At 44.3% G+C, this 17,022-nt stretch overlaps 1 protein-coding gene across 5 annotated transcripts in view; it reads left to right on the forward strand.

Annotated features, from left to right (window-relative positions):
- The window catches only part of LOC126235694 (G protein-activated inward rectifier potassium channel 3-like), a 690,709-nt gene that overhangs the window by 233,138 nt on the left and 440,549 nt on the right, over positions 1 to 17,022 (forward strand). For all 5 annotated transcript variants that reach the window (XM_049944441.1, XM_049944440.1, XM_049944438.1 and 2 more), the window contains exon 2: positions 16,012 to 16,492. In XM_049944441.1, coding sequence (XP_049800398.1) covers positions 16,012 to 16,492 — 481 coding nt within the window. The remainder of the gene's footprint in view (positions 1 to 16,011; positions 16,493 to 17,022) is intronic.

A 17,022-nucleotide genomic window follows, 5' to 3' on the forward strand; every position in this document is an offset into this window, starting at 1 on the left:
TCTCTCTCTCTCTCTCACACACACACACACACACACACACACACACACACACACACACACACACACACACACACACCAGATCGTTACATAGGTTCACAGTACTCACAACGTGAACGAAAACAAACGAATGGGTATAAACACTGTGGCAGTGATGAATGAAAAACAGTTAAGAAAGTCAATTATAAATAGTGCAGCGCAGAAAATAATGCAAAAGGCCAAAAAGTGCAGATGTGAAACGAAGCCTAACACCAACCACTGCCAGCAAGAGGGGAAGGTGCAGACTGTAAAGAAACAACGTAAGTAGCTTGCAGACCAACTTCATAAAGAAAACGCCTTTTTTAACCTAAAAGAATCAAAAAATAAATGTACAAACTTGTATATCCAATTTACAGAATACCACAGAAGATGCTTTCTAAAAAAGGCGAAACGCGTCTGGTTAAATTCTTTTTAATTACATTGCAGTGAGCTCAAGACAGATAAACTATAACAGATGTTAACAGCTTCTGCGGAAGATGGTCACAAAAATAAACGTATTATTTAAAAGACGTTCTTTTAAAGAAAACAAAATACAATCTATACAACTGCTATCTCCAGAAATTGATGGCAGGTAAGCTCTACTGTACAAAGTGAAGACCCCCAGTTTCAATGTGGTCGCAACGAACCACCTCTGTTTACTAGAGCGTACGGCCTCCATGTAACCGCTTTAGTTACAAGGCTTTTACAAGACAATAAATAAGCTACCTATAACACGCCAAATACATGTAAGCACAAACACAGCTAATACATACATACATACAATAAAACAACCCGCCCTAACTTCAACAGCCGAAACTACTTAAAATTCTAGGACAATCTTTAAATTGAAACTTCCTGGCTGATTAAAACTATCTGCCGGACCGAGACTCGAACTCGGGACCTTTGCCTTTCGCGGGCAAGTGCTCTGCCATCTGAGCTACCCAAGCACGACTCACGCCACGTCCTCACAGCTTCACTTCAGCCCGTACCTCATCTCCTACCTTCCAAACTTTACAGAAGCTCTCCTGCGAACCTTGCAGTACTAGCACACTCACGCCACGTCCTCACAGCTTCACTTCAGCCCGTACCTCATCTCCTACCTTCCAAACTTTACAGAAGCTCTCCTGCGAACCTTGCAGTACTAGCACACTTGAAAGAAAGGTAGGAGATGAGGTACAGGCAGAAGTGAAGCTGTGAGGACGGGGCGTGAGTCGTGCTTGGGTAGCTCAGATGACAGAGCACTTGCCCGCGAAAGGCAAAGGTCCCGAGTTCGAGTCTCGGTTCGGCACACAGTTTTAATCTGCCAGGAAGTTTCATATCAACGCACACTCAGCTGCAGAGTGAAAACTCATTCTGGAAATCTTTAAATTATTGCAGAACGGCCAAATCTGAATCAGCCAGCTGCGCGGAGTGGCCGTGCAGTTTGAGGCGCCATGTCACGTATAGCGCGGCCCCTCCCGCCGGAGGTTCGAGTCCTCCCTCGGGCATGGGTGTTTCTGTTGTTCTTAGCGTAAGTTAGTTTAAGTAGTGTGTAAGATGACCTCAGCAGTTAGCTCCTTTAGGAATTCACACACATTTGAACATTTTGAATTAGCAAAAAAATTCAAAGTATTTTATTTGAAATAATTTTCCAACGGCTTAGGAAATTTACAGACCAGAAACAAAGATGCACTGAATCATTCTATAACTTAATCGCAACAGCACTTGCCCGGCACTCGGGTCACAATTATACAATAACTTTTAGTAAACGGCAACACTTCCGTATGTGCAAGGCAGTGGAGCATATATTTCTTGACCTTAGACATTGCTCTAAATACAGCTTAGATTACAATGCACTCTCAATTAACTCTTAATAAATCACAATATAACATATCGGTAACCAGGATGGTATAGAGTGGTAGGCAGCCTAGAATGAGGCAGTAACTTTTGGAAAGAACTTAGTAAAGGCAGATGCTCGCCATTCTAATACATGCGCAGCCCGCTCGGAGTAAGCAGGTCGAATACCACGGTAGGAACCTACTTCCCAACTGCTGTGCCGCTCTCACAAGGCACACCGCTGTACAGGTAAACCCGTCCGCTATGCCCTTGGTTAACAAATTCTCTGGAATAACTCGCGCCTCTCGACAGGAGACCGAGTCCTGGCTGTCAGCTGCACTCCATGTTGTTCTGCCCTCTCCTGCTTTCGGCCAAACCCGGAAAACGGCTGAACGGTTTCGCCGAGAACAGCGTGCTGACACGGCGTGCAGACCCGAGTACCACTACTTCTTTCCGTTCTGAGAGTACTGTAGTCAGAGGGCTCTACCCGCATATGAGCGCCTCTACATCCACGCATCTTCCGCCTGCCCCCTGGTGACAACCACCGAACATGTCTCCTATTGACCGAGAGCGAAGCTCACTTACTCGCCACAGGCGTGATCGATAAACCGCGCGCCAAGGCTCAGTATATACTTCACACAGGGTGTTTCAAAAATGACCGGTATATTTGAAACGGCAATAAAACCTAAACGAGCAGCGATAGAAATACACCGTTTGTTGCAATATGCTTGGGACAACAGAACATTTTCAGGCGGACAAACTTTCGAAATTACAGTAGTTACAATTTTCAACAACAGATGGCGCTGCAAGTGATGTGAAAGATATAGAAGACAACGCAGTCTGTGGGTGCGCCATTCTGTACGTCGTCTTTCTGCTGTAAGCGTGTGCTGTTCACAACGTGCAAGTGTGCTGTAGACAACATGGTTTATTCCTTAGAACAGAGGATTTTTCTGGTGTTGGAATTCCACCGCCTAGAACACAGTGTTGTTGCAACAAGACGAAGTTTTCAACGGAGGTTTAATGTAACCAAAGGACCGAAAAGCGATACAATAAAGGATCTGTTTGAAAAATTTCAACGGACTGGGAACGTGACGGATGAACGTGCTGGAAAGGTAGGGCGACCGCGTACGGCAACCACAGAGGGCAACGCGCAGCTAGTGCAGCAGGTGATCCAACAGCGGCCTCGGGTTTCCGTTCGCCGTGTTGCAGCTGCGGTCCAAATGACGCCAACGTCCACGTATCGTCTCATGCGCCAGAGTTTACACCTCTATCCATACAAAATTCAAACGCGGCAACCTCTCAGCGCCGCTACCATTGCTGCACGAGAGACATTCGCTAACGATATAGTGCACAGGATTGATGACGGCGATATGCATGTGGGCAGCATTTGGTTTACTGACGAAGCTTATTTTTACCTGGACGGCTTCGTCAATAAACAGAACTGGCGCATATGGGGAACCGAAAAGCCCCATGTTGCAGTCCCATCGTCCCTGCATCCTCAAAAAGTACTGGTCTGGGCCGCCATGTCTTCCAAAGGAATCATTGGCCCATTTTTCAGATCCGAAACGATTACTGCATCACGCTATCTGGACATTCTTCGTGAATTTGTGGCGGTACAAACTGCCTTAGACGACACTGCGAACACCTCGTGGTTTATGCAAGATGGTGCCCGGCCACATCGCACGGCCGACGTCTTTAATTTCCTGAATGAATATTTCGATGATCGTGTGATTGCTTTGGGCTATCCGAAACATACAGGAGGCGGCGTGGATTGGCCTCCCTATTCGCCAGACATGAACCCCTGTGACTTCTTTCTGTGGGGACACTTGAAAGACCAGGTGTACCGCCAGAATCCAGAAACAATTGAACAGCTGAAGCAGTACATCTCATCTGCATGTGAAGCCATTCCGCCAGACACGTTGTCAAAGGTTTCGGGTAATTTCATTCAGAGACTACGCCATATTATTGCTACGCATGGTGGATATGTGGAAAATATCGTACTATAGAGTTTCCCAGACCGCAGCGCCATCTGTTGTTGAATATTGTAACTACTGTAATTTCGAAAGTTTGTCTGCCTGAAAATGTACTGTTGTCCCAAGCATATTGCAACAAACGGTGTATTTCTATCGCTGCTCGTTTAGTTTTTATTGCCGTTTCAAATATACCGGTCATTTTTGAAACACCCTGTATAAACTTAATGGTTATTTGGAATGCACAGATTATTTTTAATTCGCATGTGAAGCTATACGTCAATCATAACGTTGGTACGTTCTTCGGAAAATACCCCAGGGGTTTTGTTGTCACATGCTTATCACCGGTAACACAGAGTTCCATCAACACTATGAAATAACAACGTTGACTCATTGGTCAATACTAAAGTAAAGCTGTCGTTAACCCGATTGTTGGCTTGATTGAAGCAGTTCCTTAATAAGTCTGATGTACTGAAGCTGATACAGCCTTACTTTCCTCCGATGTTTAAAGTGACTTACAATGAAATTAACACCCTTAGCTGCTTACAGGCGTTGACATACGTCAACGGGGACAGATGAAAATGTGTGCCCCGACCGGGACTCGAACCCGGGATCTCCTGCTTACATAGCAGACGCTCTATCCATCTGAGCCACCGAGGACACAGAGGATAGCGTGACTGCAGGGATTTATCTCTGGCACGCCTCCTGCGAAACCCACGTTCTCAACGTATTGTCCCGCACTACTTTCGTAGTGCCCCCGCCCATTATTCTCATTACTACTGGCGCGTTGCCGATTCCCGTAACAGTTCGGGCACTGTTTGTGCATTCGCACAGAAGAAGAAGATGGTCAAGTGGCCGGTGAGCCTTAACTATATATATACTAAGATGGTATCTATTCTTTCGGACACGTCCGAAAGAACAGATACCATCTTAGTATATATAAAGTGACTTAGCCAGCCAGCAGTAGAGAACATATAGTTTGATGTGCTCTTCGAACTACGGAATAATTTGCCACTCTTCACACGTACAAATCATTAGGAGATGCGAAATAAAAGAGAGAAGCAAATCCTACAACCGATCGAGAAATGAACCCCAGACCTAGCTATTTGTAGTTCGTTGACTTTCTTGTTCTGTTACATTTATTAGTAATTGTTGAAACAGTATTACATTAAGGTTACAACGTCATGGGATGCCTCCTAATATCGCGTCGGGCGTCATTTTGCCCGGTGTGTTGTAGCAACACTACTTGGCATAGACTCAACAAGTCGTTGGAAGTCCGCTCCAGAAATACTAAGCCATTCTGCCTCCACAGCCCGCCATAATTGCGAAAGTGTTGCCGCTGCAGGATTTTGTGCACGAACTGACCTCTCGGTTATAATCCATAAGTTTTCGATGGAAATCATGACAGGCACTAGAACCGTTCACAATGTTCTCCAAACCAATCGCGAACTATTGTGAGCCAGTGAAATGGGGCATTGTCATCCATAAAAATTCCATCGTCGTTTGGGAACATGAAATCCACGAATGGCTGCAAATGGTCTCCAAGTAACCGAGCCCAACCATTTCCAGTCAATGATCGGTCTAGTTGGACCAGAGAATCCAGTCCATTCTACGTAAACACGGCTCATACCATTATAGAGCCATCAACAGCTTGCACAGTGTCTCGTTGACAACTTGGGTCCATGGCTTCATGGTGTCTGCACCACACCTCTTACCAACTGAAATCGGGACTCATCTGAGCAGGCCACAGTTCCCCACTCGTCTGGAGTCCAAACGATATGATCACAAGCCCAGAAGAGGCGTAGCAGGGGAAGTCGCGCTGTTAGCAAAAACACTCGCATCGGTCGTCTGCTGCTAGCCAATTAACGCCACGTTTCGCCGCACTATCCTAACGAATAAGATCGTCGCACGTCCCAGATTGATTTCTGCGGTTATTTTACGCAGTGTTGCTTGTCTGTTACCACTAACAACTCTACGCAAACGCCTCTGCTCTCGGTCGTTAAGTGGAGGGCGTCGACACAGCGCTGACCGTGGTGAGAAGTAATGCCTGGAATTTGGTATTCTCGGCACACTCTTGCACGGAATATCGAATTCCCTAACGATTTCCGGAATGGAATGTCCCATGCGTCTAGCTCCAACTACTATTCCGCGTTCAAAGTCCTTTAATTCCCGTCGTACGACCATAATCACGTCGGAAACCTTTTCACTTGGACCACCTGAGGACAAATGACAGCTCCGACAATGGACTGACCTTTTGTACCTGGTGTAAGCATCGAGCAAAGTGGCGTAGCAGTTAGCACACTGGACTCGCATTCGGGAAGACAACGGTTCAAACCCGCGTCCGGCCATCCTGATTTAGGTTTTCCGTGATTTCCTTAAATCGCTGCAGGCAAATGCCGGGATAGTTCCTTTGAGAGGGCACCGCCGACTTCCTTCCCCATCCTCCTCTAATCCGATGGGGCTGATGACCTCGCTGTTTAGTCCCCTCCCCCGAATCAACTAACCAACCTGGTGCACGCAATACCACAGCCATGTACGTATGTGCATGTCGCTGTCCCATGGCTTTTGTCACCTCACTGAATACTAAAATCAATAAAAAAGCTTTGTACGTAGAACAACAACAAACAATACTTTACTTACAGTGGGAAAGCACGCCGCGCGGGATTAGCCGAGCGGTCTCAGGTACTGCAGTCATGGACTGTGCGGCTGGTCCCGGCGGAGGTTCGAGTCCTCCCTCGGGCATGGGTGTGTGTGTTTGTCCTAACGATAATTTAGGTTATGTAGTATGTAAGCTTAGGGACTGATGATCCTAGCACTTAAGTCCCATACGATTTCACACACATTTGAAAATTTTTTTGGGAAAGCATATGGAAGTAGACTTTAATAAAAGCTGACAACTACAATATTCAAAGAATAAGGGCGCATACACAATCTCCAAATATTACACATGGTAAGAAATTTAATTCACCTTCTGTTGAGAGGCACCTTCACTGTTATTCTTAAGCGATGGCATTTCTTCCGCATGATGGAGTTCCCATTCATCAGTATCCACGTCCTAATCAACGATTCTGTAGTCAGGATGCGTTCTGCTTTGGCAAAATGCTGTCTACAGAAATTATCTGGAACAGTAACTTTCAGTCTTATTTTTCATACCTGCTTTAGCTTTGAGCGTCGTCATTGTCTGCTAGCGAGCCACACCGTGTTGTCCTATATCGTTTACGATACTATCGAGAAAGTTTGACTCTTTTGCACCAATGTACCGTCTTCGGCATGGATTATTCCAAGAATGCTGCATTTCACTATAAAAGAACTCCAGGCAGCGAGAGTGGATAAAACAGTGCAGAAGAACTTCGTTTATAACAAGGCGTGAATTGTTTTGAGGCACCCGGAGCGATCTGCTCTAGCTCGATGCAGTAAATACTGAAAGTTCTTAAGAAATGTTACTAGAGAAGCTAAAAGTAAGAACTCCGCAAGCAGGAGACACTCATCTCAGTATAAAATTAAAATATTGTGGGATCTTGTGAAGACAGTGTCAAGACACTCTTTAACAAAAATGAAAATTGTTTCTGATAAATCGAAGTATTATTGATTTTGACCCGCTGCAGTTACACGACAGGAGGAAATGTCTTGCTCGCTAGGACAGTCTGTACACGGCTCACATTCAGTTTCGGTGCGCGTAGTTTTCGCAGTAACTTTTACTCTTTAACAATGTGAATCCTATTGTGAATTATATAATGTTTAAATTAAATACGTTTTATTGTGAACAAGGAAAATAAATTTGCATGATAGTTTTGAAATGAAATGATAGTCTGGGCTCGTTCGACCGCCTAGTGCAGGTCTTTCTCTTTGATGACACTTTGGTGACTCGCGCGTCTTGAGATGAAGATGAAATGCAATTCCTAGGACATCACAAACACTCAGTCGCCGAGCGAAGAAAATCTCTCACCCGGCCGGTAATAAAATGTGGGACCCCGCGATCTAGGGGTTGTGGTGCTATCCACTTTTTTTCCTTCTTTCAATCTATTTCTTCGTCTTTCTTTCGTCAGTGATTCTGTGCGGATGCCGCATAACGTCTTTCAAATTCTGTTGATGAAAAACGGAACTCAGCTCCTTTTTTTACTACGGAGGGTGACCCGTCAGTTGACCGAGCATGCTCAGCTACCGAGCCAGCTCCAGTCAGTGTCGGTGAGGAACTGACTTTATAGGACTTCTAACACAGGACTATCTCCAGAAGTGCTTGGTCGCTCTGAATATGTTTCTTTAAATTGTTTCATTCATCACTCCAACACTTTACTAAGGGGGGCCTCTTCTGGATGTAACTATCTCCTTAGGATCTGCCGAGCGGTTCTAGGCGCTACAGTCTGGAACCGCGCGACCACTACGTTCGCAGGTTCGAATCCTGCCTCGGGCATGGATGTGTGTGATGTCCTTAGGTTAGTTAGGTTTAAGTAGTTCTAAGTTCTAGGCGACTGATGACCTCAGAAGTTAAGTCGCATAGTGCTCAGAGCCATTTGAACCATTTTGAACCTTAGGGTCTTTTCTATGAATTGTCTTTTTCTGATGAAAGATATTAGTTCTTGTTGCCAGGGTTCCCCTTCTTCCTTCTCCTGTCTGTTGTACTCTCCACAGAGCGTATTGCTCACGGGCAAGAGTGGTGATGGAAGGGCGTTGGTATGCCATGGTGGATGAGGCTGCTGAAATTGTTTGCACAATTGTTAAGATACCTCTGTAGAAGTTTTCAGAGTTTCGTTGTACGGATAAATTGGAGGACAAGTCATTAAGCCCGTATCAGCCATTAGAAATAATGATACAAAGAACTCACGTGGACAGTCATCTACTGCTATAAGGAACTATAAGGAAAGGACAAAGGAAATCAGAAGTGCAACGAGCTTAAAAATTTTTAAAGACCAATGGCAACACCATCTATGCAATACGAAAGTGAAGTCTGGGTGATGGGCAACAAACAAAAACAGCTAATACAGGATTAGGAGAGTGATGACACTTGTAACGCAAAACACAGGATAACATGTAATAAAAATAAATCTGTAAATTGCTAAATATTTGCGCTGTTTAAGATACAACAACGAATTTTCGAGAAATATGGAAACATTACCTTGACTTCATAGAGGTACACAGCAATAATGAAGACAGTGAAACTGAACAACCAACGGGACCAAACAAAGACATCGAGCGATCGAGGAAGAGACTATCTTTCCTCGAGTGAGGTTCACAGTCATATAAAACTTTCCAAAGGAAGTCATTGCTACCTTTGACGAAATTGTTTTATAATAATACATTCGTAAGGCACTCTAACGTTGTCTATCTGCTTCTCACTGTAAGGAGAGGTCAAAAACGTTATATTGTTAGTGCTTACAAACGATAGAAGATCGTTTTTCAATTCGTCAAAAACTCAGAGAAAATTCATATTTCCATCGGGAATCGAACATTTGATCGCTGCATACGAACAGTGACGAGTATAATTAACATAAATAAATTTGGCATATTCTAACACAAAAAAATCCATTTTCTATTTTTTTCCGTTTGTGTCGTGCATTAAATCCAAGTGAATCAGGATAGGAAGAACTCTGTGCACACGCCCTTCATTCTTAGATGCGAATTTTTTGAGCGGAAGAGGTAAAGAGGATTGCATGTAGTGAGTATCGAATTGTACCACAAGACAATTCAGGAACCTAAACACGGAAAATTAATAAGTTTTGCTAGTTGTGTTTTGAACACACGGCGTAGAATAATACGGAAGCCCAAGTCTGAAAGCTTGGCAGCTGTTGTAGTTAGAAAGGATGTCGGAGCAACAGGTGGTAACAGACTACGAGATCATGTGATATGAGGAGAGTTATTATCGGAGCGATGGCAGGAATAACTGCTTCGTTCGCAGCTGGAGCAACATTCGCAGTAATTGAATGAAAACAGATGATGTAAGACAGCTCGAGTCTTCATCTCTTTGCTGACTGGAGCAGGCTTAAAAAACAATGTAATAGTTTATTTTATTTATTTGTTGATTATTTTCCAACATGCACCATGGAAGTTATCATAGGTGATGCTTGGGTGGTTTACTTCTTTATAGCATCCAAACGCTGGGTACGACTATTACTATTTCATCACCAGTATATCACAATGTACTGAACCCCAGCAATATTAATGGCTATTAACTGCTAACACTTCAGAAACTTCTTACTGGGCTGTTCGAGTAGCTTAATACGAAGTACGCTAGATAGTGAGACAAGGAGATGGTCCTAGTTCACCAGTCATCCTGAAATTGGCGTTTGGGTGATTTTCCACGCTCGTTTAGGCAGATGTAGGGCTGGTTCTCAATACCCTACATAGGAAATAAGATACACGAACAGTTAAAGTACGACGACATACAGAACAAACTTTACACAACTCAGACACAGGAGGCACACACGACTTCCCTTAGATTAACCAACTGTGGTGAGAGGAAGGCCATACACTTCAAAAGTTAAAAAAATAAGTTTGGCAAATCATGAAAACAGAGGACCCCGTATGAAGAGTTTTTGCGCTTGGAAAGAGAGATTAAAAAAAAATTAATACTTACTTAAAATACGGAAAATGGGCTTCTTGATTATAAACAGTATTTCTTTGGGTTAAATTTGAAGGAAAATTGTAGGCCGTGTATCTTTTATAAGAGATATCGTTAATTACCGCAGCGTAATGAAACGTTAAGCTGAATATTACTAAACTAATAATAATAAATGAAAAGCACCAGTTTGCTTTCCTTCTGCAATAATACTTTTATTGTTAACCAATTTTCGGCTTACAAGGCCATCTCCAGACATTTACTGAGCATTATCACTAAAGAAGTTAAATGTTAGCAAACAACATTGGAAGAGAAGTAACACATCTAGACTGAAGTAGAAACATATAGTAAGTAACATGTTTGCAATAAAAAAGTAAAACTGAACAGTACATAAATAACAATGGAGTAGACAGGAAAACCTTTAGCACAAAATAGGAATAGCATGCCTACATAACAGTTTCTATTAATAAACAAAACTAATAAAATAAAATAAAATTAGTACTAGACAAGGCTGCATCAGAAGGTATGAAACATGGAGAGTGATACACAACCAATTAAAAGAATGGACAGTTATCAATGTAAATACATAATACATAAGGAACTTAAGCAATATCAATAAGATAAACATAAATAAATAAATGCAGGAAAATGGAGGTGTTTGAGGGAACCTACAGTTTGAGAGTGTGGTGGTACTGCATTTAACATTAACATTATAATCAAAGCAGTGGCTGTGTAACAGTTTTCATTAAATAAATGAGCAAAGTAAAATATGAACAGTATTTGATGAGACAACTACAAGTGGTGTTAAACATGGACAGTAATACAAGTACCAGTTAAAAGAAAGCCTTAACTATTGAAACTAGAGTCTATGTGGAATACAAAGACAACTTCAACAAAACAACTTAATGAATACAGGGAAATGGGAATATGTAGGAAGAGAGAGTGTGGGAAGTAATGAACAACAAAGATTATTATATGAAGTTTAGGAGAGGTCAAGTGTTGAGCTGTATCTGGTCATTTAGGATGAGATCTGGACCGTGAGCAAGATGTTTGTTAATTTCCAGGGCTTCCAGCAGGCTGAGTTTATGGTCTTTGTTTGCTAAGTGAAGTACATGGGACACTGGCTGGTAGTTGTGACCCTCACTCAGTACATGCTCAGCAAATGCAGAGTCTGGATTCTGCAACCTCCAGCTGCGTTCATGTTCAGCCAGCCTGGTTGATATGTCTCTGCCTGACTGACCTATGTAAAATCTGTCACAATCATAACAGGTGATTTTGTATACCCCACTGTTGGCTAATAACTCACTGAAGTACCTGTTCTGATACTCATGGTTTCTTCACAGTTACCTTCTTTGTACCTATGTTTTCCTTTCCAACTTCTGTGATTGCCCTTTTTAGATATGTCCATTCCTCTTCAACTGTACGACCTGCTGAGCTATTCATTATCTATAGCCTTAGAGAATTTCAAGCGTGTCTCGTCTTTCCTTAGTACTTTCGTATCCCATTTCTTTGCGTATTGATTCTTCCTGACTAACCTCTTAAACTTCGGCTTACTCTTCGTCACTATTACATTGTGATCTGTGTCTACTCCTGGTTATCCTTACAATCCAATATCTGATTTCGGGATCTCTGACTATGATGTAATCTAACTGTAACCTTCCCATATCATCCGGCGTTTTTCAGGTATGCCTCCTCCTCTTGTGATCCTTGAATAGAGTATTCGCTATTACTAGCTGAAATTTATTACAGAATACAATTAGTCTTTCTCCTCTCTCATTCCTTGTCTCATATTCTCCTGTAACTTTTTCTTCTGTTCCTTCCCCTACAACTGCATTCCAGCCCCCTATGACTATTAGAGTTTCATACCCCTTTACGTACTGTATTACACTTTCAGTATCCTCATATACTTTTTCTAACTCTTCATCTTCAGCCTGCGACGTCGACATGTAAACCTGAACTATCGTTTTCGGCGTTCGTTTGCTGTCGATTCTGATAAGAACAATTCATACCGCTGTCGTAATCGGGCATGCTCTAAGTGTGTCGATTTGTTGCCTGGGCCTGTTCGATCACCAGATCTGTCTCCAATAGAGCACATATGTGACGTCATCGGACGACAGCTCCAGCATCATTCACAACTGCATGGACCGTGCCTGCATAGACCGACCGTATGCAACAGACATGGAACTGCATCCCACAAATTGACATCCGTACAATACAGTACACGTACGGTTCCGAGCTTGCATTCAACGTTCTGGCGATTACACCAGTTATTAAAGTACCAGCATTTCACATATGCAATGGCTTATCTCGGGCTTACATCATTCTGTGATCTTGCGATATCGATATCTTAAATATGTTACGTAGACAACTGTATTCCCGAAATTTCATAATTCTACATTAATTATTTTATTTGTATTGTGATTTTTGTTCCGTATATTTTTTAAAAACTGTAACTGTTTTAAAAGGCGCGAAGAGCTTGTAGCAATATCATCAGCTTTGTCTCCACTACGTGGAAGTATACTAGCTCTGTAATTCGTATTTGGTTTTTGTATTTTTTTCTGTAATGGCGATGAGAAGGACGTCGAACGATTTTGCACTCATATGTAAATGACCCAAAAATGTGCTTTGAAACTCCAGAAATTGTTCGTACGTTTTCTGACTCAGAATTGGAAGAGACATATCCACTGTGCAAGCGAGCGTCGATGCTCCGGTGTGGCCACCAAGTATCCAAGCGCTTGTCACCAGGCGAGTCGCGAGGTATCTAGCCGCCAAGCGAGACGCGTCAGGTAAGGTAACGCTCACCAGCTAGCGCATGCTGAGTCAAAGAGTACAACTATCAAAGACAGTGTGCGAACACGAGACGTCGCCCGTGTAGAAAGAAGGGTGGGCGAATGGTGGCCGGCTGTTTGACTGGCGAAAGAGCGGAACGGAAGTGTCGAAAAATCCGACTGGCAGAAACTCGACGGCGACGCCGTAAATCTCGAGAGAACCTGCCTCGAAAATTTCAAAAATTTATTGTGGTTAGAAGCTACGAATATTCTTCAGGCTCCTGCGTATCTGTCCTTGCAGATCGTGCAGATAACAGTAGGCATACAATAGCTCGCACAAAAGCTAAAGGAGGTATTCTTCCCATGCTACATCGAAAAATGGAGCGGGAAGAAACCATAATACAGTGAAAAATACCCTTTACCATGCACATCACAGTGATTTCCAAACTATAGATGGAGCTGTAGATGCAAACAAAGGCCATTTAAGTTTGCAAAAATATTTAGTACCCTGCCACGAAGTAGATAACTATACATACTATAAAATGGGCGTAGATATGTTTGTGTATGTTACACATCTCCTCCTAGACCACTGAACAAATTTCAACCAAACTTCGTACACACATCACTTACAGTCAGGCAAAAATCGCTGTGGAGGTAAAAACCACATACCTATCACGTTTCATGAGGTATGACTGTACGACTATTTCATAATTTCAAAGGTATTTTTAGGATTAAATGGAATGAAATTTTTCCGGTACTTCACTACAAGCAAAATTCATTTTTTGTTTTCGTTTCTAATAGAAATTTGGCGATATGAATGCCGGGCAATGCTGAGTTTGTCGACCTATATAGTACTGAAGAACATTACATCATTATTTACTTCATTTGGGGATTAATAACTATAGCTATTAGGAGTAGTACATTTTTAGGCTGGTTAGTACTTCCAAGTACGCGCACCACAAGCAAGCCATTAATGGTTATTTTCCTCCGCGCAGCAGGTCAGATATTGAAATGCGGACGCATGGACGCAGAACCGATAGTGTATACCGAAAGGCACAGTCCACTTTGTGGAGTAGTTACACCCATGCAAAAAATATCGGACTGGATGCATATTAAGGTACCGATTATCAAACTGTCTGACCCTACATCCCAAATGGCTCTGAGCACTATGGGACTTAACTTCTGAGGTCATCAGTTCCCTAGAACTTAGAACTACTTAAACCTAACTAACCTAAGGATATCACACACATCCATGCCCGAGACAGGATTCGAACCTGCAACCGCAGCAGCAGCGCGGTTCCCGACTCAAGCGCCTAGAACCGGTAGGCCACAGCGGCCGGCCAAATTTTATCCACGGGTATGCACGGGTATGGAGACACCCTCATGAATGCACGGACCCTGCATGTTATCAGGGGACTGTTCTAGCTGCTGGAGGCTGTGTAATGGTGTGTGGTGTGTGCAATTGGAGTGATATAGGACCCCTGATACGTTTAGATACGACTTTGACATGTGCAACGTACGTAGGAATCCTGCCTGATTACCTGTATCCATTCGTGCCCACTGTGCATTCCGACGGACTTGGGAAATTCCAGCAGGACAAAGCGACACCCTACACGCCCAGAATTGCTACAGAGCGGCTGCAGTAACACACTTCGGAGTTTAAATGCTACCGGTGGCCACCAAACTCCCCAGACATGAACGTTATGGACCATGGCAGCTAACTCTAAATATAGATAAATGTAAATTAATGCAGATGAACAGGAAAAAGAATCCTGTAACGTTTGAATACTCCATTAGTAGTGTAGCGCTTGACGTAGTCACGTCGATTAAATATTTGGACATAACATTGCAGAGCGATATGAAGTGGGACAAGCTTGTAATGGCAGTTGTGGGGAAGGCGGATAGACGTCTTCGGTTCGTTGGTAGAATTTTGGGAAGATGTGGTTCATCAGTGATGGAGGCCGCTTATAAAACACTAATACGAGCTATTCTTGAGTACTGCTCGAGCGTTTGGGATCCCTATCAGGTCGGATTGAGGGAGGTTTGATCATCACGCGAGTGTTACGGAAATGTTTCAAGAATTCGGGTGGGAGTCTCTAGGGGAAAGGAGGCGTTCTTTTCGTGAATCGCTACTGAGGAAATTTAGAGAACCAGCATTTGAGGCTGACTGCAGTACAATTTGACTGCCGCCAACTTACATTTCGCGGAAAGCCCACAAAGATAAGATAGATTAGGGCTCGTACAGAGACATATAGGCAGTCATTTTTCCCTCGTTCTTTTTGGGAGTGGAACAGGGAGAGAATGTGCTAGTTGTGGTACGAAGTACCCTTCGCAACGCACCGTGTGGTGGATTGCGGAGTATGTATTTACATGTAGATGTAGATGTAGGTATCTGGGATGCCTTGCAACGTGCTGTTCAAAAGATATCTCCACACCATCATAATCTTTAGGATTTATGTACAGCCCTGCGGGTTTCATGGTGTCAGTTCCCTCCAGCATACTTCAGACATTAGTCGAGTCCATGCCACATCGTGTTGCGGCACTTCTGCGTGCTCGCGGGAGCCATACATGATATTAGGAAAGTTTAAACCTGCTTGTTTGGCTCATACGCTGTATCATTCTCTACACTGTAATAGAGTAATTCTTGGGCACCGCAGTCTACTGTTAACTTCTACAGAGCAGCTGCTTTAATGCTTTGTTTCGCTTCATATCAGTGCCTACTCCTCTCCGCTATCGCATTACCTGTATTTACCTCGTATTTCCTGAGTTGGAGATGATTCGCTGTTAGCTGCATTTAGTGTGAGCTTTCATTCACGAGTTTAAGCAGATTTGTAACTTGACGAGACGAGAGCCAGCACGTCGTGTACAGCGTGGCCGCCTGTGTCCGCAGATACCGGCAGACGCGGTTCAGCTCGCGGCGGGTGCGGAAGCGCGTCATCTTCAAGAACGGCGACTGCAACGTGGTGCAGGGCAACGTGGCGAAGCGGCGGCGCCGCTACCTGCAGGACATCTTCACGACGCTGGTGGACGCGCAGTGGCGCTGGACGCTGCTCGTCTTCGCGATGAACTTTGTGCTGAGCTGGCTGGCGTTCGCCGTCATCTGGTGGCTGATCGTGCTGTCGCACGGCGACCTGGAGCCCGAGCACAACGAGAAGGTGGCCGCCGCGCTCGGCCGAAACCTCTCCGACGTCGACGCCGGCTGGCGGCCCTGCGTCCGCGACGTGTCCGGCTTCGCCTCGTGCTTCCTCTTCAGCGTCGAGACGCAGCACACCATCGGCTACGGCTCCAAGCACACCACCGAGGAGTGCCCGGAGGCCATATTCGTCATGTGCCTGCAGAGCATCGTCGGGGTCATGATTCAGGCGTTCATGGTGAGTAACAGCAGGCTCCCGGAGGAACCTTAGCATAGTTCATTCTTAGAGGTCTCTGTTCCGTCTAGAGCAACTAAACAGCTCGTAGTATTAAAATATCAGAAGAAACACCCACTCAGAATTAGGTGTGACCACCGCACTAATCATGGCAACGGCCTTGCCGCAGTGGGTACACCGGTTCACGTCACATCACCGAAGTTAAGCGCTGTCGGGCGTGGTCGGCACTTGGGTGGGTGGCCATCCAGGCCGCCATGCGCTGTTGCCATTTTTCGGGGTGCACTCAGCCTCGTGATGCACAATTGAGGAGCTCCTCGACCGAATAGTAGCGGCTTCGGTCAAAGAAAACCATCATAACGACCGGGAGAGCGGTGTGCTGACCACACGACCCTCCTACCCGCGTCCTCCGCTGAGGATGACACATCTACATCTACATTTATACTCCGCAAGCCACCCAACGGTGTGTGGCGGAGGGCACTTTACGTGCCACTGTCATTACCTCCCTTTCCTGTTCCAGTCGCGTATGGTTTGCG

The sequence above is a fragment of the Schistocerca nitens genome, chromosome 2 (genome assembly GCF_023898315.1).
Source record: "Schistocerca nitens isolate TAMUIC-IGC-003100 chromosome 2, iqSchNite1.1, whole genome shotgun sequence".
In the NCBI taxonomy this organism is placed as follows: Eukaryota; Metazoa; Arthropoda; class Insecta; order Orthoptera; family Acrididae; genus Schistocerca; species Schistocerca nitens.